Source organism: Sceloporus undulatus, chromosome 3, assembly GCF_019175285.1.
Source record: "Sceloporus undulatus isolate JIND9_A2432 ecotype Alabama chromosome 3, SceUnd_v1.1, whole genome shotgun sequence".
Classification (NCBI taxonomy): Eukaryota; Metazoa; Chordata; class Lepidosauria; order Squamata; family Phrynosomatidae; genus Sceloporus; species Sceloporus undulatus.
Genome location: NC_056524.1, coordinates 103,993,526 through 104,019,594, shown reverse-complemented (window position 1 = coordinate 104,019,594; position 26,069 = coordinate 103,993,526). Strand labels below are relative to the sequence as shown.

The 26,069-nt window shown below is 39.8% G+C and overlaps 2 protein-coding genes across 6 annotated transcripts in view; one reads left to right on the top strand and one right to left on the bottom strand.

The window, feature by feature from the left end:
• Positions 1 to 10,834, top strand: part of FHL2 (four and a half LIM domains 2) — a 34,143-nt gene extending 23,309 nt beyond the window's left edge. For 4 of the 5 annotated variants that reach the window (XM_042460734.1, XM_042460738.1, XM_042460736.1 and 1 more), the window contains 4 exons: positions 3,446 to 3,620; positions 7,937 to 8,106; positions 8,564 to 8,750; positions 9,937 to 10,834. In XM_042460734.1, the coding sequence (XP_042316668.1) occupies positions 3,446 to 3,620; positions 7,937 to 8,106; positions 8,564 to 8,750; positions 9,937 to 10,088 (684 nt within the window). In that variant the 3' untranslated portion in view covers positions 10,089 to 10,834. Of the gene's footprint in view, positions 1 to 3,379; positions 3,621 to 7,936; positions 8,107 to 8,563; positions 8,751 to 9,936 lie in introns of all 5 variants that reach the window. The other variant, XM_042460733.1, reaches the window with a different exon arrangement.
• Positions 10,835 to 15,212: 4,378 nt separating this feature from the next.
• Positions 15,213 to 24,556, bottom strand: C3H2orf49 (chromosome 3 C2orf49 homolog). Its single transcript, XM_042460928.1, has 5 exons — positions 24,432 to 24,556; positions 23,520 to 23,750; positions 21,174 to 21,340; positions 18,215 to 18,581; positions 15,213 to 16,268 (listed from the first exon to the last, which is right to left on the bottom strand). The coding sequence occupies exons 2-5, from the start codon at positions 23,658 to 23,660 to the stop codon at positions 16,212 to 16,214; spliced, it is 732 nt and encodes a 243-aa protein (XP_042316862.1). The 5' UTR covers positions 23,661 to 23,750; positions 24,432 to 24,556; the 3' UTR covers positions 15,213 to 16,211.
• Between the last annotated feature and the right edge of the window lie 1,513 nt (positions 24,557 to 26,069).

The window sequence follows — 26,069 nt, the reverse complement described above, 5'->3', positions numbered from 1 at the left end:
TGGATTTTTTTGTCTTTTTGTTCTAAGCAGTTTTTATTAAAATTCGCTTAAAACACTCACACTGCTAATATTACCTAATGTAGCCAAGATTTCTGTTGATAGACTTGTGTAGGAGAAGCCATAGTGATAGTCTGTTCTTTAAGGAACAGGTTCGGGCAATTTGTGACCCTCCAGTTCCTGGGGTACAACTTCTGTCATCTCCATTGGCTATCATGGCTTGGGCTGATGGGAGTTACAACCACATATTGCAGATCTAGAAGACCTGCTCCAATCACATAATTTTACGAAGGGGTTGTGACAGTGAAAGATTCCACTTGTAACTCTCTTGTGTGCTTCTTAAATCCTTCCATATTTTCTCCTCACACAAAAAATCCATTAAGAAGACCAAGGTCCAAAACACACTGCAGAAATAATCCAGTTTGAGACCACTTTAACTGCCCTAGCTCAGTCCTAAGGAATCCTGGGAATTGTAGTTTATTGTTGTCCCAGAGCTCTCTGACAGAGAAGGCTAAATGTCTCACAAAACTGCAATTTGTGGACTCCCCTAGCATTGAACTATGGCAGTTAAAGCTGCCCCAAACTGGATTATTTCTGCAGTGTATTTTGGACCCTTGATGAAATAGCAGCACAGTGTCTCTAGATCACAGGTCTCAAGAGCCTCCCTTCTAAGCTTTTCTTCCATCTTTTTCTGGCCCTGTCAGATTACATAGATGTTGGGCTCACAGTTGACCCATTAGCTGTCTACACACATGGAATTTTCCTGATTTCACAAGAAATCTTGCTCCCAAGGCAAAATATGGTCAAAGGAGATGAATGAAGGAAGGGTCTACAGATGAGAGTGGCTGCATGTGAAATGAAACATTACTAACCAAGTTGCAAAGAAAAGTTCCTTTCCCCCCTCCTTTGATAGGTGTGTACAACAGTGTGGGTGACATGACTGCTGATTACTGTCAGGAATGTCCCCACATTAGACCACAGGCTGGCTCTGCACCTAATGACCCTGGATTCCTATATGAAGAGCTTCATATGCAGTTGTAGGCAGCAATAAAGTCCTAACTGGAAGTCTCCAAAGTGACTTTTGAAACAGTGTACCTTTTCAACAGTCCCACTTTGGTCCCTCTGTCATCTCACTTTGTCAGCTGCTTTTAAAATATCCGTTTCTCTCTCTTCCTCCCACATTTCCTCTTTGTCTCCAGCTTACTTTAATTGCTGCAACCTGAGTTCAAAATGAAAAGGTAATTTGCACTCAGCAGGAAGGAGAGGACACGAGAGAACAGAATCTTGCCTTTTCCAGTTGGATCAGGCAAAAGCAAACTGCTGCAGCCTTCCCCATTAATACCTTTTGGCATTTTGACCACATGAATCCTGAAATTCATCTGTGAAATGTTGGAGGGTATGAAACAGCTGTGGATTGATAGTAATTCAAAGACCATGATTTTTAATGTTCTCTCACACTTAAGCTCTCACTTTCTATTGTATTTTTCTTTGTATGAAGTTCTTCTTCCTTTTGTTTGTTGGGGTTCACTATATTCTGCATATAAAGTGGCTTGCAGCCTCTCACAGGACAAAGGAAGGCCAAGATCTCAAGGAAGTTGCTGATTACTGCCAATGGAGAGAGAACTTTATTATGTTTCTTTCACTGCCTCTGTTCCCAGTGCCCCTATGGCCTATATCTGCATTGATCCTCTCTCAAGACCTCTTTAAACACCATCTTAAGCAAACACCTCAAGCAAGATGCAGAACTGTTACCCCAAAACACTGTCACTTTTTCTCCCCCTACATGGTATTAGTCTTTGCCTGACAAAAAAAAGCCAGTCAGCTTAAAATCTTAGAATGGCGTACTTTGTACCTTTGGGTTTTCTCAATAAAATAATTAATATTTTTGATTTTGTTATTATTTTGTATGGCCAAAACAGCTGCTCCTGAAATATTTTTACTGCCATTAATATTACTGATACATTGTTATTAATACATTGTTATCACCTGACTACTGCTGGTTTATCCCAGCTAAGACTTTACCACACAGGGCTAAAAATAAAAAAAATAACAGGAGAAAAGCCTCTTTGGCCAATACCTATCACACAATGTCATGTCTGTCCTGCTGTCACCCAAATTCCATCTGATACTGTAGTGCATCTTTTCACTGAAGGACAAAACCTGTCAATGGGCTCTCATTCTTGCTGCTGTTCCACTACTGCCTTTGTGCGATAGGTCCCTTCCGTGGCAGTTCCACTTCTCATGCAGTCACCTGGTATGAGTGAGCATGATTTTGCTCCTGCCCATAGCAATCATCCTCCCAACAACTTGCCGAAGCTAGCTAGTCCCCCAAAATGTGGGACTGCTGTGTGAATGTACACGCAGCAGCCTCACACTTCAGAAAGTGGGAGGAGCAGTGACTGTGGCTGCCAACAGTTTCCTGAAGCCAGGAAGCCCCACATTAACACAGGTAGCATTTGGCAGTGCCAGAAACAGATCACACATGAATCACCAAAGGACTATCATGGGGAAAAGTGTGATAAGAAATGATGCCAAGCCAATATGATTCCATTCTTGAACTATAGTAATTGTAGCAGGAGAGCAAGCTGATAAAATCTCTAGAGTAGATCCAGTGAATCTACTGTTGAATAGTGAATGAACATGTAGGTAAATCCCTTTAATTCAGTGGCTGTACTCTGACTAACACTAGGATTTACACCTGTGCATCCTGCTGTACAGAAGGGCCTTCCTGTCCAACTCTAGTTTTAAGATAAAAATCCATATGAAAGGAGAGCAAAGGCCTTGATGTTAACCATCAGCAGCACCCAGAAAACAGATTGAGCAGCCACACAGGTTGCATGGCCATAGTTCCTCCAGACCCAATGACATGCATTCTTATTTAAAATATAGTAATGATACCTACATTTACATACCTACCTGTAAATTAGCACGTGCTAATTTTATGCAAATTGGCATCTTCTTGCATGCTTTTTTGAGGTGGGACTGTTAATATTGTAAACTGTGTATATAAAAAAGCAGGAAGCGTTACAGACCCATGATCGTGCTCCGTGCACACACCAAGGGTGCATCAACATGGTAGAAATAATGCAGTTTGACACCACTTTAACTGCCATGGCTCTATCCTACAGAATCCTAGGATTAGTAGTTTTGTGAGGGACCAACACTCTTTGGCTGAGATGGAAAACCTTGTAAAATGACAAATCACAGAATTCCATAGGATGGAGCTCCACCATTTACAATGGTGTCAAACTGCACTATTTCTACGATAGATGCACCCTATGTTTCATGCTATATTTGTTTGCTTGGCAAAATGTAGGCTGACTTTAATTTAATTTGAATATAACCTTTGATATTTTTCTCTCTCTTCATTATGCACTCATAGTCGTTATGTTCTCTTAACACTGCAGCCAGTTTGCTAAGGTCATCCTGTGATTTGGGTTTTCTGCAGGATCTATCCTACAAGGACCGGCACTGGCATGAAACCTGTTTCCACTGCTTCCAGTGTAAGAACTCGCTGGTGGACAAACCTTTTGCTGCAAAAGAAGAGCACCTTCTCTGTACTGAATGTTACTCAAATGAATATTCCTCTAAGTGTAGTGAGTGCAAGAAGACCATCATGCCAGGTTAGAACTTGTCTGCTTTGGGAATGGGCTTTAGGTGGAAATTGGGATTCGAGGAGTTACAGTCCCAAAAGTAACTTTTCCAAGCTAATCTGGCTAATCCAAAACCTTCAGACACCAATTGGATACTCTTTTGTCTTTTGCATCTGACCCCACTACCATCTATAAAACATATTTGCTGACAATTTCGCTAAACATCTTTACACATTTGAATAAGGAATGTAGTCAAAGTGCCACCTCCCTCACGGCTACTTGATTCCCTGCTCTGCTTGTAACCTTCCATAATACCAAGTAGCTAGTACTTTAGCTTGGAGAAGAGAAGACTGAGATGTTACACGATAACCATCTTTAAATATCTGAATGGGTATGATGGAGCAAGCTTGTTTTTTTTGCTGCTCCATACACTAGAACATGAACCAATGGATCCACATTACAAGAAAAGAGATTCCAGCTAAACATCAGGTAGAACTTTTTTTATTGTAAGTTCTGTTTGACAGTGGAATGGACTGCCTCGGAGCATGGTGGAATCTCCTTCTTTTGAGGTCTTTAAACAGAGGTTGGATGCGATCTTTCAGGAGTGTTTTAGCTGTATTTCTGCTTGGTAGGGATTTGGATGGCTCTTGTGGTCCTTTCCAACTCTAAAATTGTGTGACTCTTATATGGATGGCTTGGAGTCTGTATTTCTATAGTCTTCTTTATCCTCTCTTATGTTACAATCTCTCTCCTGCCCTGATCATCCCATCACTCAAACAAAGAGCATGCACAGAGCAGACCTCTTGAATAGTAAGTCAATACATAGGAAACTCATTGATTCAAAAGTTGGGATTAACAATTCCAAGAGTAAGCAAAACACAGATCTCCGGACATTTTTATACCTCCTTTGCCCTCAGCCCTTGCTGACTTAACTATTGGTGAGCAATGGGGTTGCTAGAGTAAAAACTGGAGAGGGCTCCTGTACCTTTGACAGAAAAGGGAATTAAAATAGGTGCTGCTTCTCATGCAATGAGGTAGCCATGCAACATCTGCTGGAATGCACTCTCCAATGCAACCATTAAAGGCACAGGAACCCTTTGCAGTTTTCAGCATGGCAACTCTAGACCAAAAGAATGCTGGGAAGTTGTAGTCTAGCAATTTCTGGAGGGCTACAGTTTGTCTATGCACTCACAGATGGGTTTTGGTAGTGCTATTAACGGCCATGTGGAAGACATTCTACCCAATTTATCCAAATTATCTTGTCCTATCCTATCCTATCCAATCTGATTCTGTTCTTTATTCATGCCCTCCCTTCTCCCCAGTGCTGGGACTCAAGACAGCTTACAAAATAAAAAGAATTAAGAATAACAGCTAAAAACACATATGGTTAAAACCACAGGAAATGTTATATTAAAGTAGTATCAATGTCTGTAGAATTAAAACACTGACTAAAGGAGAACAAGACGAAGCCAGCCTAGCCTCCCAAGGAAGGGAGTTCTAGGCCTGATTCCCACTACCTTTTAAACCAGATCGCAAATTGGTTTGAACCGGTTCAAATGACCCTGGTTCCCACTTGAATCGAATTGCTGAAGCACTAGACCTATTTAACCTGCGTCTTTTTGACGCTGATTTTTTCCATGCGTTTTTGGATAATTCTGCACAAGTGTGAACCAGATGCGGATCAGAATCAATTTAAATTTGCTCTTCGACTGGCTGGAGTGGTTTCATTTTGAATCGATTCATTCGTGAATGTGAACCACAAGTGGGTTATTTTACAGGGAAAAAACGCAATTGGGGCAAATGTAGTGTGAACCACGCTCTGTCGTCTAATCAATCCATTGATTCGGATTGCAAGCCAATTTATTTGTAAGCGGGAATGAGGCCCCAGAGTCTGGGAGCAGCCCCAGAGAAGGCCCTCCCCTGTGTTCCCACCAAACATGCTCATAAATGGGGAATATCTAGTGAAGCACTTCTCCTGAAGATCTTGTTGCTTGGGTAGGCTCATATAGGAAGATACAGTCATTTAGATAATCCGGACTACCTTCTGAAAGACCTTTTTTATAAACAGATTTTCACTGTGCATTTAGAATTATATTGTCATATGTTAGCCTCTGAAACTTTTTTAAAGGATGGTCTTGTAGTGAGTACTGTAATTAGTTTTGTTTCTATGATGATTAGAAATGCCCTGCAGTTGAGAGAGCAGAGTGGTACGCAGATCATTTTGAAACCCTTCATGCACCAGCTTTCTAACATTTATCTTATGTCTTGGGAACTTTTTAAATATAAGGAAAGGAGCTGTCAAAATGCACATCGTTGATCCAGGTTTAAAAGTAAAATGGAAGAAATTATCCCCTGAATACTGGAGGTTTGATTGTTTATACTATTGCCTCATTTTCAAATTTGTTCTCTCAAAAAGCTAGCTGCCCTTCAACTTCCTGGATCATGAATTCAAAGCCCAATTAAACCTGCTTTGATCTCTGTTGTTGAACAGAATGAAATAGCTCAGGAATATCTTTATACTAGGTGAGCCAGAAGACAGAGATGAAAATTAACCAAAAAGAAGAAAGAAAAGAGTTTGCAACTCTTATGAGTCAGGATGTCCGTGTGTAATCAGCTGATGATCACTGGCAATTAAAAAAAACCTTTTTGAATTGCCTCTCATGTCACTTATTCTCAAACTAATTTTTATGCTTGATGAGCCATGACATTAAAATTGGAGAAGTTCTGGTTAGAAGACAGGAAAATATAAACCACAATTATACAACGATGACCAGAATCCATTATGCTGTTGTGGATGATGTAAGAACCTTTCCTACCTTCATCTTACCCCACGTCATATGAAAGAAAATGTCCCTAGATTGCATGTTTGTTATTTTATAGCACATACTGGGGGGAAAACAGGGGTCTTTTCTTCTTCCCTGGCCTTCAGAAACCTTTCCTTTGCTATTGTACTTTTGTCATCCTTGGCTATATTTTTCTTTTCTGTTGCCCCTGTTATCCAAATATATGGGAGATATCTGTGGAAACCACACAGGCTTCAAGTCTGAATTTCCCATCCTACATTTAAAGACCTTTTAAGCTACTATATACTTGCAAGAGTTCCTGGGATAAGGGCTCATATTAATTCAGAAGGCAGAAGACATATTTTTTTCTGCAGTGTAGAGACATCCACAAATATTACAGTGTGACACCACTTTAAATGCCTTGATTCAATGCTATGGAATTCTGGGATTTGCAGTTTTGTGAGATATTTAGGCTTCCCTGTCAGTGTGCCCTGGTGCTACCACCAAACTACAAATCCCAGAATTCCATAGCATAGACCCATGGGAGTTAATGTGATCGCAAACTGCTTCATTTCTCCAATATGGCACCAGCCTCATATACTGGGGTAAGTGTCCATTGTAAGTGTCATGGCTCTATCCTATGGAATCTTGGGAGTTGAATGAGAAAGTAGTCTTTTTGGTGACCTGCCTAAACTGATCAGTGTTAGGAAATGCTCTATGCTTTTTGGACAGAGTGCCATCTCCTCAAAACTCTATGGAAACACAAGAGGACAAACCTCAATGGAGGCTCGGTACTGATCTAAGGATGATGCCAAATATCACATGTGTAGCTATAAAAGACTCAGAATTCAGGTTCATTTCCAACAAGTGTACCTGTCATTAACCCAAAAGAATTAAATGAGGACAATAATGCAATTTGATAATTTTAGACTCTGGACTGAATGATCTGGCTGTGTTGGAGGGTGCTCTTTAGGTGGCTATGTGCATTACCCTACTTATTTTTAAATGTAAAACCAATTTATTGACTTGGAGGCTCCATTGGGCTAATTTTGCTAAGTAGGGTTCAGGACCTCTATTCCCAAACTCCTGACTGGCAGGATCACTAAAGATAAAAAGAATAAAAGAAAACCCAGATGTAAGGAAAAGAGTGCTTCACCCAGAGGAATGCCCACTACTAAATGTTAGTGAGAGGCCACTGCAAACAAAACACCCAAGCAATCATTTTAATTCACCCTTGTCCTGGCTCTCTTGTGAATGGTTACTCAAGAACTGAATGGGTAATGGAACTGAACTATGTATGTTATGGGTTAGGACGGCCCAGGATGTAAGACAAATAATGGTTCACTGATAATCCCAACCCCAAAGCCTAGAAAATTTACTTTTGGGGACTGCATCTCTGGGAGCTGTGGTTAAAAAAAGAAGCTGGAGCTCTAACCCCAGCTTCTGTCAAATGTGTGCACTGCTTCTCCTAGAAAGCTAACTGGAAGTGGAACACAAATTACTACTTCCCTTTTTATGAGAGTGCTTTGAACCAGACTTTCAACATTATGATCTCCCTCACAGGTACACGCAAGATGGAATACAAAGGAAATAGTTGGCATGAGACCTGCTTTATCTGCCATCGGTGTCAACAGCCCATTGGAACAAAGAGTTTCATCCCCAAAGACAATCAAAATTTCTGTGTGCCCTGCTATGAGAAGCAGTTTGCTATGCAGTGTGTCCAGTGCAAGAAGGTATTGTTTGATTATCTTGTGGCAGTCATCTCATGATGCCAATGTGAGGCTCTATTAAAGCATAAGAAACTCATGTCTACTCCCACTTTGACAATCTCATAAACCTAGTGTGATGATTAGCGGTAAAGGGAAACTTGTTTACAGATTGGGGTAACAAAGTGTAGGCTGTGGGCCACATATAGCCACACACACACACACACCGGCATTCTCCACACCAGGACTGTTCTGGATACACTGATGTGCCTCCAATGCCCACCCCCTCAAAAAAGAATCAATTTCTGCTTTTGAATTAAAACTTGGCCAGCTATATTTTAATTTAAAAGCGCTACTCCTGGAGGCTTCCAGGAGCAGAAATTGATTGTCTCCAAGAAGAGAGAAACGGTGTGAAAATGAAGGACATATTGTACACAAGCAGCAACCTCTTTTCTCTATTTCTTTTAAAAATACAATTAAACAGTCGATCACTACAGGAGGAATTACTTACCGGGAGCAACCATGGCACAAAGAGTGCTTTGTATGTACTGGATGCAAAAAACAGCTGTCTGGACAACGTTTTACTTCCCGAGATGAGTTTGCATACTGTCTGAACTGTTATTGCAATCTCTATGCCAAGAAGTGTGCAGGATGCACTAATCCAATAAGTGGTAAGTATCTTCCAGTCATTTTCTTTGAAAAGAGAAAGGATCATTTAATGAGCATCACAAAAAATTATAATAAATCAGATCAGCATAGAGTGCAAGATGCAAAAAAAAAATCACAAAGAGTTTTGGCATTGTTTATCGTTATGAAAGCAAGGACTTGAGATTGGTCACTTAATGATTAAGTCATAAAGTCAAAAGAGTCTCACTCAGCAATAAGGCAGAAGAATAGTGTAATAATTAAGAAATGCAAAAACACTCATTTTTTTATTATTTTAAAAACCTAAGGCATTCTAAATTTGGGTTGACTTCAAAATAACCAGGTGAAAAGGAAATAGTTACTGGTGCCGTTCGACAAATGCTAGTGAAAGAGCTTGCAAAGATTTTATCACAAAATTACTCCTCATGCCAGAGATCACTCATGGAAAGGGTGCTGGCAATGGCAGTCAGCTACAGGAATAGGACCCTGTTGATTGCAGTGGCTGCTGCCTGGTAAGTGGGGAATGGAGGACTGTCATGGTCCCTACACAACTGTTGTAATGAACAGACTACTCCATTCCTCGAACGTCAAGCCTTCAGTAGATTCAGAAAAGCTTTATTCAGTAAGTAGAGTAGATCACAGCTCAGTTATCAGGACTGAATAATTTTTTCAGTTACATAGTAAACTTAGAGTTCAACCAATTCATCCGTTACAAAAGCCTTCATCCCATTTGTCAGCTTCTCAAAACATACTGTCTTCCCCGTGCTCACCCCTCCTTCTTCCCTTTCTTGACCCATTTCATACTACAGCTTCCCACAAGAAAGACCTTTGTAATCTACAGCTTATACTCTCCACAAATCAGCTCATTATACCTGGCCACTACTGATGCACAATCTTTTCTTTTCCTAAAGTCACCAGTAGGATAGTATAACATATCATCCCACATTAACATACATCTGCCCAAGCATAGCAACTAAGCATGGCAGGACCATGATCCTGACAGTCCCTCAACAAGGAGCTGCCTAGGGATTGTGAATACATAAAAGTTATGAATGCATACATCTAGGATACACATTCATAATCATCATAGAGGATCTCACACATTTAAGATCATAGAATTTCCTCATCAACCAAAAATGATGTATTTGTCCAAAATGGCTTCACATGGATATATACCATGATTTTTCCTAATGACTTATTTTGCTTTTTCAGGACTGGGAGGCACCAAATATATCTCCTTTGAGGAACGCCAATGGCACAATGACTGCTTCAATTGTAAGAAATGTTCCCTGTCATTAGTGGGCCGTGGTTTCCTCACAGAAAGGGATGACATCCTGTGTCCTGAGTGTGGGAAAGACATTTAGAAGTAGTTTTAAATAGCTGTTCATAAAATGCATATATTTTCCAAAATGAGTAATGATGTGTATGGCTTTTGATCAGATGTGAAAAATGTGATGTCTTGTTGTTACAGCAATTTACTATATATACTAATAAGTTAACTTTTCCCCCCTAGATATTAGTAATGCATTGGAGAAGGAGAAGTAACAAAAGGGAAGGTGATTTTGACACTAGCTGTTAGGTAATAAATGTAATTCAGAATCACTTGTGAGCTATTCAGACAATATCCATATATATTTCTTTTTAGCAGATGGGTGCAGTGCAAAATATACTTTTCAAAATGGGTCTTCCCAACAGATTACCATGACCACTGTTTAGCTAGAGCAAAAAAATCATTATTTCTTATGTCTCATGGCAGATGTGAAGGGGATTATATGTAGGAAATACATAGAACGTTTTGTGTCTCATGCCTTAAAATGAGAGATTAAGGCTGCTACTCTGAGTGTTGTTACATTGGAATAACTCTCACTCAGCTCTGTGGGATTGTCTCTGAATAAACCACACACAGGATCAGATTGCATGAAATTTAAATGGAACACAATATTACACAGTATTGAAAGATCAGTGCACAAAGTACATTTTTAGTTTTTGGTACTTCTTTTGAAATTTCATTTCACCGTGTATTTTATGAAGAAAATGCATTTCTAACAAGTCTACTGTGTTTTGGTGAATGTTGATGTTTTAAAATTTACTTCTAATAAATATTAGCATTTATGGGAAATCTTGTGTATACATCTTTTGTTTACATATGTTGAATCCATGCAGACAGCAGAGAATACCCCACACCTTTTCATATGAAAAGGAAAAAAAGTAGTAACCTCATGTTTTATATTTCTAGCAAACATATTTCTTAAGGAAGTTGCTGATCACATATAATACAGATATACCACAGTTAACAAACTAGGTATGTTCCTGGAGATTACACCTCTAACAGAAAACTTGGAGCCAGAGGCAGAAATAACATGGAAAGAAAAGGGATAGGTTTCAGCACCAGAAAAAACAACAGTGAACTTTTTATCTAAAGCTAACATGTACGTGTGATATGTGACAACCAGGTCAGATATGTCTTGAATAAGTAAACAAAAGCATTTTAAACCTTCTAGAGATCACCTGAAAGCTTTTTCCAAAATTCATCCAGGGTTAATCATGTTTTCATCAGTTTCCACTTTTCTTCTGATTTATATTTTTGTAGCCAAACTTGCTGTGTGTTTTCAAGTCATTTCCAACTCATGACAATCCTAAGGTGAGCCTATCATGGTGTTTTCTGGGCAAGATTTTCTCAGAGGTTTGCCATTGCCTTCCCCTGAGGCTGAGAGTATGTAACTTGCCCAAGGTCACCCAGTGGGTTTAAACATGCTGGGTGAAGCTGGTGAGCCAGCATTCTCTGCTCTCCTCTTTTCCATCTGTTTTGCTGGTCACACATGTTCAATAAAGATTTCCGACGACAGCTGCTGTTTCATCTTGCCTGTTGTAGACAGGCACACAGAGTTACATCAGGATCCGCTAGAGCAAAGCCCCATTCTTTCCCAGGTCAAGTTTTATTGCACTATTTACTGCTATTATGCTACTGCATACACCAGGGTAGGGGAGTGGTTTGAGCACTGGACTCAGATCCTAGAGAGGAAGGATCAATTCTTCACTCAGCCATGGAAACCTACTGGGTGACCCTGGATGAGTCGCACATTCTCAGCCCCGGAAAACCTCATGATAGGTTTGCCTCAGGATTACCATTAAGTCAGCAATTATTTGAAAGCACATGACAACACAACAACATGCTACTGCAACCTGGCACTAAAAGTCTGCCTTTTCCCCACCCTCTATCTAATGACAGTGCTGCTAACAAGTCTGCCAGAGGGACAGAGGACAAAGAGAAAAGGTGTAATTGTAAAAAAAAAAAAAAAAAAACCTTTGTAAAAAGGAGCCTCATCAGAAGCTTGGGATGTGTCTACACTGCAGGAATAATCTAGTTTGACACCACTTTAATTGCCATGGCTCAATGATATGGAATCCTGGGAATTGTAGTTTTGTGAAACATTTAGCCTTCTGTCAATGCTCTAGTGCTAATCCCAGGATTCCATAGCATTGAGCCATAGCAGTTTGTCACTTGTAAATGGGGATGGAAAGAATATTCATTATTATGAATTCCCAAATGAAAAAAACAAAACAAAAACAGATTCACTGACTATCTGGAAACCCCAGCATGAAGAAGATCAGACCAGTCAGAATTGTATACAATTTTCTCCCCATATTTGAACATCCTAAAGTGTTGGGGAGGGATTATTTTGTGTAGAAAATTACATGGAAATTTTACACAGAAAACAAGATTTTTGTGCAAACATGTATTTCTCAGTACAACTATAAAATAGCTGTGGTTGCAAGATATAAAATAGCTGTGGTTGCAAGATATAAAATAGCTTTGGTTGCAAGCTGCTAGGCCACACTACTTCAGGGCCTTTCCTGTACATTTTTTTCATGCTGGCATGTAGCAGTTCCATTTTTGGCTTTCTTCAAGCAATATGAAATATTTCACACCATTTTAAGTAGCTGATACATGTAGAAGTTATATTTTTGACTGTCTGTGTACTTTTAACACTTACAAAGGATGTAACCTTTTTCCAAGTGCTGCAGAGATACTGAGAGATAGCAGCCAAATCCCCATTTGTAAAGATGTTCTGGCTCTGGATGAGCTATTATCATGGACTAATTCATTAGACAAGTCAATCTATTAAAGAAAGCCAACCTCTAATTGCTTCACCAAATAGCCCCTCATTAAAACTGATCATGTGAACATGTATGTGCTTTTGGTTCCAGCAACAGCTCTGTTCTCCAACAAATATCATGTTAGGGACCACAAACAATAGTCCTAATTTGTGTAGTGTGGTATAGTGGTTTGAGCGTTGACCTATGACTCTGGAGACCAGGGTTTGAGTCCCTGCTCAGCCATGGAAACCCACAGGGTGACCTTGTGCAAGTCATACTCTCTCAGCCTCAGAGGAAGGCAAAGGCAAACCCTCTCTGAACAAATCTTGCCAAGAAAATCCCGTGACAGGTTCACCATATGTTCACTGGAAGTTGGAAGCAACGTGAAGGCACACAACAACAATTTTGATTCAGAAATATTTGCTGAGTTCAGAGCAGCTTATCTTCTAGGATTTTTCTTCAGTCAGCATTCAACCGTTATCATATAAATTATGTCACGCTTTGGGGCAGATTCCAGTATTGCAAGTGGTGGCATGCCCAAAAACCACAATAACATATGTGTTACTGGTTGGACAACTGGAAAAATAATTTTAGCCACACTAGTACACTGTTTTCCTTCACTAATGGTTAACTACAGTTAGGTTTCTGAGACAAGGTTGTCCTTTTCATTTTAAGTGGGATGTCCGTTACTCTTCCCAATTTTGTAACAGATATCAAAATTTCCTCTGAGAGACAAAAAAGAACAATTTATTTTAAACATGATGGGTTCAGAGAACACTTACTGGTAAAATCCTAAATTAGCTATAGATACCCAACCAAAGCAAATTTTACCCTTCTGTACGGATATAATTATCAGGAATGCTGTAAAAAGGATTATATAGAAAACATTTAAGCACAGCAAAACTACAATAATGTCATTTATGAGAAATATTTGAAAACTCTAGTTGTTGAAACTTATGTTTCACACTTTTATTAAATTTATATCCTGTCTCTCTGCCAAAGGAGTTAACAGTGAATACAAATACAATTAAAACATTGAAAACAGATGAAAAATACAATAGACAGCAGTTCCCTTCAACAACAGCCCAGCTTTTAATCCCAAAGGAATGGCTAAATAAGTCATTACCTGCCAGAAGGAAAACTACAAGAAGTGAATCAGTCTAGCCTTCCTTGGAAGGGTGATCCAAAATCTAGGAGTGACTACCAAGAAAGACCTCTTTCGTCCTCACTAAATGTGCCTCTGAAAATGGTGAGATAGAAAGATGCCCTCAGAAGATCTGAGGAAGTTCATGATGGAAAATCATTTGAAAGAGCTATAATAAACAAATAATCAGAGCTCAAAGTTTTATCAGACTTTACAGTCTTAAGTAGCACTTTGATTTGTATCTAGAATTAGATGGGTAATCGTTGAAGCTATCAACACAGAAGTTACATATTCTCTATACAGTCTGAGTTAACTATCATACTGATCAGTGATCAAAGGTAATCCTCACAGAAGTGCACACAGAAGTGCCTGAGAGGTAACTATGGCAGGTGGAATCCAGATTACATATATCCCAAAACTGGCACAGTTGGAGTTCTACCTTTAGCTTTGCCAGTTCAGTCCTGGCCACAATTGATATGTGGGCATCCAGGTTCAAAGCTGACCCCAGAAATGCACCTGAATTCCTGGTTTGCAAGCACTTACCCAGAAAAAACGTACATACACAATCAGTCTCACACAGCAGATAAAACTGAAACATATAGCAGGTCCACACAACTTGAGAGATCACTTTTATTTCAATTTATTTAAACCAAATAAGGCTAATAGAAAGACAGTTGTTCAGATACAAAACACAAAACGTTAAAATGTGCTGTACTAAAGTCAAAACCTGCACACGTATTCAGGAAGAGCCAAACACTGCAAACACACCATACTTACATCTTATGATCTAATGGAAGTTGTACACAAACTGTGCGATCCTAAGCATGTCTACTCAGAAGCAAGTCCTATTAACTTCAGTGGCACTTGCTCTAAGGTAGACAAGTGTGGTCTCTATCTCTCATTAGTTTACATTAGAAACAAGTGCGTAGTATATACTTACCTGTCCCACTGAAATCCCTGAAGCAATGTGCTCAATACTGGCTGCATTGCTCATTGCTCCCAGCAAGGTGGACAATTCCTACTACAACTGAATTGCATTTTAAAATGGCTGCATATTAACAATTCTAAAAATTTAAAAGTTTTGGAACTAAGTTAATAAGCTGCTCCACTGAGATGCTGCCAGTATCTTCAGGGCATCTAAGTAAACAAAAATTCCTTTTGTGCATAGGACTCAATATTATTTTGTGTACAGGAGTGTGATTCAAACATTTATATTCAATGTGCATGGGCTTCATTTATATTCAATGTGCATGGGCTTCACATGAGCCAAAGGAGAATCCATATGCTTCTAAACAAACCTGCCATGTTCACATACACAAAGAAGGCAAGACTTTTTTTTTTCTTTGCAAACTTTCATTCCCTTTTGCCTGATGTATAGTTAATTAACACCAATTTTTTAACTGCCCAAATAAGTGTGAGTTTTCCTCCTAAAGTTTAGCAGGCATTCAGTAAGCAGTCAATAAGGTCTTCCACAAATGTACAAGTATTTTGTCAAAAATACTTAAGTACTTGTATAAAAGCAGAACATTTGTTTATGCGCTACTTTTCTCTTAAATCCTTTCTATACACAATCTATTAGTGTGCATCCATCTCTGTATCTCCAAAGACAACAAAAAACTATTTATCTTCAATTATAACAGGAACTTCAATTTGAAGCAAAGACACCACACAGTTCAGCCTTTCCCCTCTGCTACTTCTGTAACTGGTAATAACAGCCTTACAACAAGGCTGAAAAAGTCCAGCTATCTTTGAAATACTTGGTACCTGCTCCCTAGGATCTGAATATTTTTTAGCCATGCCAACAAACTATTTTGTGGGGAAACTATTTGATAATCATGAGAAATCTAGCAGAATGGAGAAGCACAGTCTTCCATTGCAGCTAGATACACTTGTACAGGGATTTGTATTTACTGAACAAATCAACAGTTGAACATGAATAGTGATAAACTCACATGGATTTTCTTGATCAGGTCATGCAAAGGCTGAACTACAGTATACTAGAGGATTCCAAAGGTAAGGTGGTAGAACAGTTTTGTTCCACTAAAATCAATTATCAAAAGGGCAAGAAAGTGCAATACCAGAAATGCTCTCTTCAGGTGATGGGTTAAAATACAGTGCCCAATTCATACTGTAGGTTTACTAACATTATGAAGAATCCACTGCAATCTGTGATGCTGTTCAATACAACTTGTCTGTTCTGAAATGAAGACTAAAATGTTATTTACATTTCCAGCACCTTGTGCATTCATGGCCATGTTACAGGCTGGATCTTCTTCTTTGATTCGGTAGGCTTTAGGTCATTCTGAGGAGAAGAAAGAAATAATGTTAGATTTGCTCTATTAAAACATTTAAACTACCATGGCATAACATCTGAAGCATGGTTTATGTTGCCATCTAGTGTTAGAAGTAAAATATAGACACAAAAATATGAGACAAGAAAAAAGGAAAGCACAAAAAACTCAGACAATTCATTTCCTAATATAAGGATCAAAATGTTCTTGTAAAAATTAGTCTAAACTGAAAGTTGAAACTGTGCAACCATCCAGATGTTGTTCAGATGGCAACTTGCAGCAGGCCTAGCCAGTGCAGCCATGGTGAGAAATGCTGGAAGTTAAGGGTGACCAGATGTTCTCCTTTTCTTAGACATTTCCTATATTTCAACCTTTTGTCCAGGAGGAATGCCAAAATGTCCTCCATTTTGAGCATAGCTAAGAAGCCTATTGAGTAACACCACATTTACATTACCCTTTGAGAAATTTGTCTACTTGGCAGCTTGCCCCCACTGCATATAGGAGGATAGGTTGGATCCTTATAAAATTTCTTTCTCCTAGGGGGAGCAGACAAGACTTGACACCAGGGCAGGTTTGTTTCTCAGAGGGGAAAAGGACAGCAAATGTGTTAGCAATGGACTGCTTGAGGACACAATGCAAATGTTGAATGAGTCCCCTCCCCCTTAATTTCAGCCCAGTTAACAAATGAAAGGAATAATTTAAATGTAGGTCCCACCATAGGTTTGTTGCTAGTAAAGTACAATTTTAAGCATCTGTCTAGCTCAGAGTTCTAAAAGTATACTGTGAGCCAACAAGGCATTTTAACAAGATAAATTCATCATAAAAATACAGTTCGGTACATAATAAAATACAGATAGTAATATTGTTGTAAATAAACCATATGAGATGAATTTATATTTATACGAGTGTTTTTAGCTTTTATTTTATAAAGGCTACATTTTTCTTAAATGTCCTCCAATTTTGCGGTGCCTTGTCCTCCTTTGTGATTATGACATCTGGTCACACTGTGCAAACTGCAGTTTGACAGTCTTTGGAGGGCTACATATTTTGTACCCCTGGTTTGATTGTTAACCTCAATCTGAGTAGTCCCAATGAGGTAAGTGTTGGCTTGTAATTGATTAACTGGGATACTGTAGTTGGGACTAACAATTGGCTTTAGGCCTTTTGATAGTGTATTGGAAATGTTGGCTTGAGTTTTAAGTCTGTGGAAGGAAGTTCACAGAAGGATTGTTTCCTCACTCACTGAGGCTTCTGTGTGTGCGTTATAAAAAGCTTCTTTGGAGAATCAAGAGAACTCTCTGGAGTAATGTAGAATAGGCTTCAGGAAATCCTAGGGAGGGGAAGGATCTCCCCAAACACAGATCCACCTGAATTGAGATGGATCCCCGCTTCCAGCAGCACTCTCCACGTCTTATTCAGAAAAGACTTTTTGAGGATGTAGGTGGCTACGTGAGTGATGGTACTGATTTTATTCCATTAACTTTGTTGAGTTATTTTAGGATATCTTTGTTGGATATAGCTAGTTGAAAAGGAAAGGAAACACAAAATGGATAACTGCAAGTAAATGTTTGATGTAATATATCACGTTCACTATATTGTATTCTAAAACTTATTCCTTATCAAATTCATCTTCCCAAAAATGTAGGCATTTTTTTTAAAAACCAAAGATAAAATGAAGCTAAAAAAATTTCCTAAAAAATATTTCCCTGGCATTTCAAATAGTCTGGAATAAGGAAATTTAGAGGGCAAAGCTCATTAACTGTTATATACTCATTTTTAACAATAATAAAATTGTGTAAGCATAAAAGTTATGGTGACATTAACAATCAATGCATAAAGTGCTAGTGATCTCCTATAAGGCGGCAGAAATAATTCATTACAGTTATAAATCTCACATGTAAGATAAGAGATGACTATGTTAAAGGAAACAATTGCAAATCACTGAGAGTACACTTACTGATGCATCTGATTCTTCTTTTGGAGCAGCTCTCTTTAATTTTACAATAGTAGTTCCTGTTATAGGCACTGATGGTGGGGACTTCTGACCCAAAGTCATACTGTTATTTATTCTAATATTGTTCTGTTTAGTTTCATTAACCCTAGATTCCACTTTAAAGTCCGATGAATGAGAGGAAGCAGACATAGACGGAGAAGAATTTGAAGGAACAGACAGTCTCCTGCAAGTCGTACTCATACTTCCAGCTGCAAATTTTAAACCATCGACAGCCCCATTTTCTGTCTTCCTAACCTTTATACTTGTACTTGTTGAGCTACCATCAAACACTATGAGTGGTCGTTTCCTTAGATTTTCTACAGTAGCAATGCTGGCAAAAAAACAAAAACAAAACAGTCATGTATCATTCTTAGAAACAGATGACAGATACAAACAAAATCACAATGAAAATTTACACTATCCTAACAATACTTCGTGGAAGCATGCACAACTTTCATGATTTTTTTTTCCAGGTTACTGTGCTTGCATCAGTATCACAAGATACTTCAAGTAACAAGAAATGTGTCTGGATATCCTCGGAGGGCACAATTAATTAATACATTAAGAATTATGAAACTATTATACTAAACATATTCAAGCCAGTCACAGTCTAACTTAACTAGGGCCCTAGTTAAAGGCTAGCTTGGGGGTGGAGCTGGGGTGTAGCGACCATATGACGCATGCCCTGACTCTGCCCCCAGGCCATCTTGATGCCATGCGCTGCTCCACATGGCGTGCAGCATCACAGTGCTCCTCTGGCGCTGCATCTGCACGATGCAGTGCCGAATGAGCACAATAAAGCCACAGCATTGCAGCTACTGCACCCTGCAAAGGCCAGATCAGGGCAACAGCATGCGGTTGCCACAGCCCCGATCTGGCAAAAATGGAGGCGGCTGCAGGCCACCCCTTAGGGACGGTCTGCACAACCCCTAAGTTCTACAGTTTTAAACAAAAAATTACAGCTTTAAACAAAAGGTGCCTTCAGATCTTTCTTTTCAGCTACAGCATGAGTCCATTATGATATTACATACAGTGGGCCTTCCACATTCACTGGGGTTAGGGGCACAGGAGCCCCATAAAAATAATACAAATAAAAAAGCACAATTTATTTTACCTGAGAGAACATCTCTCTAGGAATCTCTAGGTCCTCCTGTGCTACTCTCTGGTCAGCATCCGTCAGACATTGACCACAGAATTGCAAAGGAGGATGCAGAAATGCCTAGAGAAGTGTTCTCTCTAGGAACCTCTAGGTCCTCCAGCACAACTTCTGGCAGATGTTGATCAGAGAGTCATGCTGGAAGGTCTAGAGATTTCTTGAGAGAATATACTAATCAGATCCGTGAATAATCAAATCCCCAAAAGTCAAAGCCACAAATATAGAAGGCGACTGTTCTTGATTTCCAAGCCATGCTTGTGATAATAGTCTCAAATCCCCCAAAGCTGGGTATGTTGCTTCAGTAGCAGGGCTTTCTTTATTGTATTTGTGCACTTGTTTCCAACGGAAACACTATACAATTTTTTTTTCAGGACAGAACCAAGATCAACTGGTCACACTCATTCTAAGGCCAACTAGGTCCTTGCCCATTCTATTTACTACCAAGCTGGGCAGAACTACTTTGTATCTTCCTGTTAGATAAGACACAATTGTTTGGAAAAACAGAAGCATGTGGTGCACCAGACATTTTTAATGAATTTACTTGGCTACTCAGCTAGATACTCAGCTCTGCATGCCAGCAGCATACAAATCCCACTGAAAACCAGTTCCGTGCTCTTGCTATGATTTCTTCTCATTTCTGTTGCGTTGGAATCGCTATATATTTGTATTCACAGGATTTGCCCTGATCAAAATATCCTGTGAATTCAAATGCAGGGATTTTCCATGGTGTTTGCCCTCTCCATTTGCAAGGATCTTCTCAACGAGGAGAGGCAGACTGCTTGTATAAACTATTTCTGACATCACCTAAGACCATTTTTCCTCTGCACCCAGGCATATTTCTAATTCTTTTTTTTTATTGTTCACTTATGGATTAACCCTGTTTTTTAATAAATGGTTCCATTAGGTTTTTTAATCCATCGTTTTATTGGCTAGAATCCTGAATCAGCTTATACTTAACCAAATAACTTCTCCTGATGCGACCCATCAAAACATCATTCAACCCTCTGATTCATCAGCGGAATGGACTTCTTTCTCCACATGCAGCTGATGCTTCATAAAGCAGGCTGAGAGGGAGATACGATCGTTGTGTCAAAACCATGACTGTGTAGTGGTTATGAATACGAAACAGTTACAGCTAGGTGTTTCATATTCATGATTGCTACTTATAATCATACATTTATTATTGTAGTAATTGTACAACTTCTCCTGACTTGGGCCAGGAGACGTTACTTATAGTTAAGGACTTAGTTGAGTATCAGCTGATAATGTACAGGATTCCAGCCACTATCTTTAGCAATTGGTTTTACTACATTGCAGCTTCATTTGTTTCTACCATAAATTACTTGGCGATTTTTTTAAAATGAAAAGTGGTATAAAATGTTAATAAATAAAGAAGATTAATCACAATGTCAAATTTCTACTTCTTTTAATGCTTATCATAATCACCTATATGGCTTGGGATGCAACCCTATTAGATACAATAAAATAAAATCTGATTCAATTTTTTATCAGGGAGGAACAGGCCACAATCATTATGATTCCCCAGTGAAAGAAAACTAGCTGAGCGGTAGAAAGAGAGAGGACAATTTGTAAAGCATGGGCTTTGCATAACATTTTCCAGGCAGAGCTGGGAAAACCTCTGGTCTGGAACCCTGGAGAGTCCAAGTCACATTAGAAAAACTGAGCTAAATAGCCCCAGCAATTTCTTACGTATCCATATTTCTGAAGGATTTCAGAATCCAAGAACTAGAAGCAAATCAGAATTACCTTTTCATGCCATGTTTCAACACCTGTTGTCCTCTTTTCTTCTCCATCTGTTTTCCCCATCTAGTTTTTGGTAACTCACGCTGAGGCAGTGGTATAACATGTTGAACATAGAGATCAGTAAGGCTATCTTTACTGACTTTCACCTCATCTTCAACCAGGATATTCTTCTGTTGAAGAGAAATACAAAAATATAATCATGACTACAAGCCCTGTGAATAATTATACATTTACTTAAAATGGTGGTCTTTGGTCTGCTACTGGTTTCCAGAAAATAAACACTGTAGACAATGGACACAAATATGGTGCTGGTTCTGAGCATACAAGAGGAAAAAACAATTGCAGGTTTCCCACATCAGATAGCCCAAGAAGCACTATTTTAAAGAATTGTTATGTCAACTGACATCATGCTGTTCATCTTCATTTTGCTGTTGTTGCTGTGCGTCTTCGAGTCATTTTTGGTTTACGGTAACATCAAAGTGAACCTACCACAGGCTTTCCTTGGCAAGATTTGTTCAGAGGAGGTTTGCCAGTGACCTCCTCTGAGGCTGACAGAGTGTGATTTTAAGGCACATGAAAAGTGCAAAACTTCCCAGAAGAGGGCATCTTTGCTCATGGTAACAAAAAATTATTTTAAGTTAATGTCGAATAGATTTGTCAGCAAGGACCCAATGAGGGACATCTCCAGTCTTCAATATTCTTTCTGCAAATGTGAATTACAAATGCAACATACAAATGGACTTATATAGGCATGTGATATATTGGTACACTTTCCAGGAAAACTGATGCCCTTCATGAAGTATGCAGCAATAGATGTTCGGAAGGGCCTCTATAGAGACAGGATTTGACACCTTTCCCCCCTTTCATTACTGTCTTCTCTTCTCTTCCTTTATCTGCAACTGTAGCTTCATCTGGTTAATGTAAGTAGATCTATACTGTAGAAATAATGTAGATTGACACCATTTTAAGTGCTGTAGCTATATCCTATGGCATCCTGGGATTTTTAGTTTGTACGAGGTCTTTCACCTTCTCTGCTAAAGAGCTCTGGTGCCTCACAAAACTACAAGTCCCAGGATGAAGCCATGGCAGTTAAAATGGTGTCAAACTGAATTATTTCTACAATGCGGAGGTACCCTTTGTGTGTGTGCGTGTATGTCTCCTGTCAAATTGTATCAACCCCATGAATTTCATACAGTTTTCTTAGGCAAGAGACCTTCAGAGATAGTTTGCCATTGCCTTCCACTGAAATCTAGCCTATAGTATGTGCTACTCCTTGGCAGTCTCCCATCCAAGTATTAACAGGCCAGACCCTACTTCAGTGGTGGGGAACCTTTGGCACGTGTGCCAGAGGTGGCACTCAGAGCCTTCTCTGTGGGCATGCATGCTGTTGCCCCAGCACAGAGTTTGCCAGAGTTCAATACTAGAAAGCCAGAGGGGCATGGCACTTTGCAGTAAATAAGTGGGGTTTGGGTTGCAGTTTGTGCACTCGCTCTGCAAAAGGTTCACCATCACTGCCCAACTTTATTGTTTTATTGCTACACTGTAGAAATAATGTGTGATCTTAGAAGTTAAGGAGGGTTGGGCCTGGGTAATACTTGGATGGGAGACTACCACACTGGAGGGTATCTCCACACTATATAGAAATAATTCAGTTTGACACCGGCACCATTTTAACCATCATGGCTTCATCCAGGGATTTGTAGTTTTGTGAGGCGCCAGGGCTCTTTGGCAGAGAAGGACCTTGTAAAAACTAAAAAAAAAAAAAATCCCAGGATTCCATAGGATGGAGCTACAGCACTTAAAAGTGGTGTGTCAAACTGCACTATTTCTACAGTATATAGATCCACACACAATGACCTCACTTTAAGCACTGTGGAATCCTGGGAGTTGTAGTTTTTAACAAGGCCTTTGGCTTCGCAAAACTACACATCCCAGGGTTCTGCAAGAGGGACGATGGCAGTTCATTTTCTGTAAGAGGGGGGCCATGGCAGTTCAAAAGCGTGTGTGTGTGTGTGTGTGAGGGGGGGTAATGTGTAAAGCTGATTTATTTCTACGGTGTATTATTATTATTATGCTTTATTTATATAGCGCTGTACATTTATTTGCAGAGGCATCCTTTAAGCCAGAGGACCAGCTTTGGAGTGAGTCAAGGGGGCAACCTGAGGTAAACCTCCCTTCCCTCACAGGGCTAAGGCCTGGACTGAGCGAGAGAGCAGCAGCCCCTAACGGCTTTTGGGGAGCCCCTCGCGCACCTTTGGCCACGCCCCTTTCGGCGGCGGCGCGCGCGAGGGCCTACTTCAGTACACAGAACAGGCGTGCGCGCGCGCCCCCGCTCGCTCTCGCGCTCACCTGCTCCAGCGTCAGCAGCAAGAATTCCTGCGAGAGGAGCTCCGGGTGGAGCAGCAGGTCCGAGTCCACGCGCGCGCTGCTACTGTTGCTGCTGCTTCCCTCCAAGACAGAGCTCCCTCCTCGACCCCCGAGCGCCGCCATCTTTTCGAACGCGATCCTGATTGGCTACCTAGGCATCCAATCAACCTCTCTCCCTTCTTCTCTCTTTTCTTTCCGGTTACCCATAATTCCCTTTTTTTAAAAAAAAAGTTGGTTGGTAAAGAGGTCCACAGAGATAGTAAAAAAAAGTAGTAGATATGCCTATCATAGTCAAGATTGGGAACTTCCGGGTTCATTTTGGAAGCTTTAAACAAATTGTGCCTTGGCTAGATGCTGAGGAATTCTGGGAACTGTAGTTTTGTCAGGCATTTAGCCTTCTCTTTTAGGGAGAGCCCTGGTGCCACGATAAACTGCTGTCCTCAGGATCCCCTAGCACTGGGCCAGGGCAGATACAGTAAAGCAGTCTCAAACTGGGTTATTTCTGCAGTGCCTTTTATACCCAGGTCAATCTTTTCCCATTTGGTTGCCATGGTTCATGTTAGCCTTCAACTCAGTTTACGAAGAGGTTTCTTCACATAACCAGTGTTATGGTCTGTGGTCCCCAAACTGTGCCTTTTAAGAGGTTTTGGACTTCAGCTCCCAGAAGCCTCTGCCATGTTGGCCAATAGTCTGGGATTCTGGGAGCTGGAGTCCGAAATGCCCTTTGGGGACCATTATGCTAGGGATTATTTGAAGAAAATAGGTCCTGTTTCAGATACTTATGTCTATCTGGAGTACATTTCAGATTGATGCCATAATAGCACGCTTGCACATTTCTTTGTCCCAAACGTGGGAGTCACAAATGATGCAGTTCTTTTAATGGGATTTACTGACCTGTGGATAGGCCGAGGAGGATAAAACTTGGAGGCTCCTTCAGTGTGTGTATGTGTGCGTATGGCAATTGAAACTCTCACTGAGGCTTTTCTTCATTGTTTCAGCTTCCATTTCAGTCAGACGCACAGGAGAGGATTCTTAAACAGAGGGCAATATCAATCAATATATTATATATCAATCAATATAGAATAATCAATCAATCATCCAGGACTCTTTCTGCTTGGCTCAAGAGATAAAGAAACTCTTTCTCAGTGGGGAAATCTGAAAGATCTGCTATCACATTTCCATAGTGACCCATAAATAGGTCGACCTGGGATTTTGGGGTCAATTTTGGGGCATACATTTTTAGACTTATAGACTTATATGGTAAATATACTGCAGGATCCCTGCACTGCTTAATAGTAAAATACTAATTTTTCTTAACCCACAAGTGGATATCTTGTCTGCTAGTGCTTTTTCTAATCCAAGCATCCTCCAGAGAATCCCAGAAAGCTGGCCCCTTGACTTGCTGGACTTGTCCAGCCCTGTTGTGATGTGTTATTTGGGTTAAGGTCCTATTCAGTGTCACCAGACCTAACATATGCAAATGCACCTGAGGAAGTAGATTGAAGTCTAGGAAAGCTCATGCTGCCAACTGCTTTCTTTCAGTTATATTCTCAAAGGGGCTACAAGATCTCTCCATATCATCATCGTCGTCGTCATCATCATATCCAACTGCATCTGAGGAAGTACGCTGAAGTCTACCAAAGCTCATGCTGCCAACTTCTTTCTTTCAATTAAAAAGATGTCAAATCTATTCCATCCTTCTAAGTTCATAGTACAGTACAGTCCTGACTTACTATTTGCTGTACCAACACAAAGAAAATTATTAACTTAGAAAGTTGCTTTACTGGTTACAAATGTCTGACTTTCTGCTTCCACAATTTTCTAAACCAGTTAAACCAGGTTAAGTTACCTGAACTAAACCACAGTGCATTTGCTATTTTAACTGCTACAGGATCTTAGTGATTTTTGCTACGGTTTCCCTCTTGTTTACATGTAGCCTTTTTTTATATCCATCCAAGAAAAATAAAACAGAAGAACATATAGTTAACGATGCAATCCCAAATATGCATGCATTACTGAATATGGTGGGATTTATTCCCTAGTAAGTCTGCATAGGACTGTAGCCTAAATTGTCATCAAAAAGAGAGTAAATACAGTATTTCTTGATGTTTTTAAATTGTTTTAGTCCAACAAAAAAGGTCCATGGCCTTTGTAACTTATTCTTATGAGTACTAGAAGTCCCATGTAACCTTCCAGAAAACAAACTCCATTGGATGTAGTGGGTTTCTTTCAAAGTGAACATACAGAGGATGAACGCTATGTATGATCCAGTGCAATGAACCAGTTATAATGCTTTCTTTATATTTATACCCTGCCTTTTACCTATCCAGAATGATCTGGGGAGCCCAGGGACAAGCACAAAAAGGGAACACATGTAGCCCACCATGGGCCATGTGTTGCCACTTCTGCTCTAGATGCTTGAAATTGTACTCTAAGTCTGGAACTGTGTGCACACATATACTATTGGATTTAGTCCATTGAGTTTCTGTAAGACTTTACAAAGGTGCATCTATGCTGCAGAATTAAAGTGAT

Bases quoted from the DNA above. Each gene is read 5' to 3' on its own strand.
- C3H2orf49 (XM_042460928.1), bottom strand. From the start codon at position 23,660: ATGGCGGCGCTCGGGGGTCGAGGAGGGAGCTCTGTCTTGGAGGGAAGC. The intron at 18,582-21,173 runs GTAATTCTGATT...TTTTTTTGCCAG, and splicing joins TTGAAACATGGCATGAAAAG to CATTGCTACTGTAGAAAATC. The intron at 16,269-18,214 runs GTAAGTGTACTC...TCTTCTCCTCAG, and splicing joins AAGAAGAATCAGATGCATCA to AATGACCTAAAGCCTACCGA.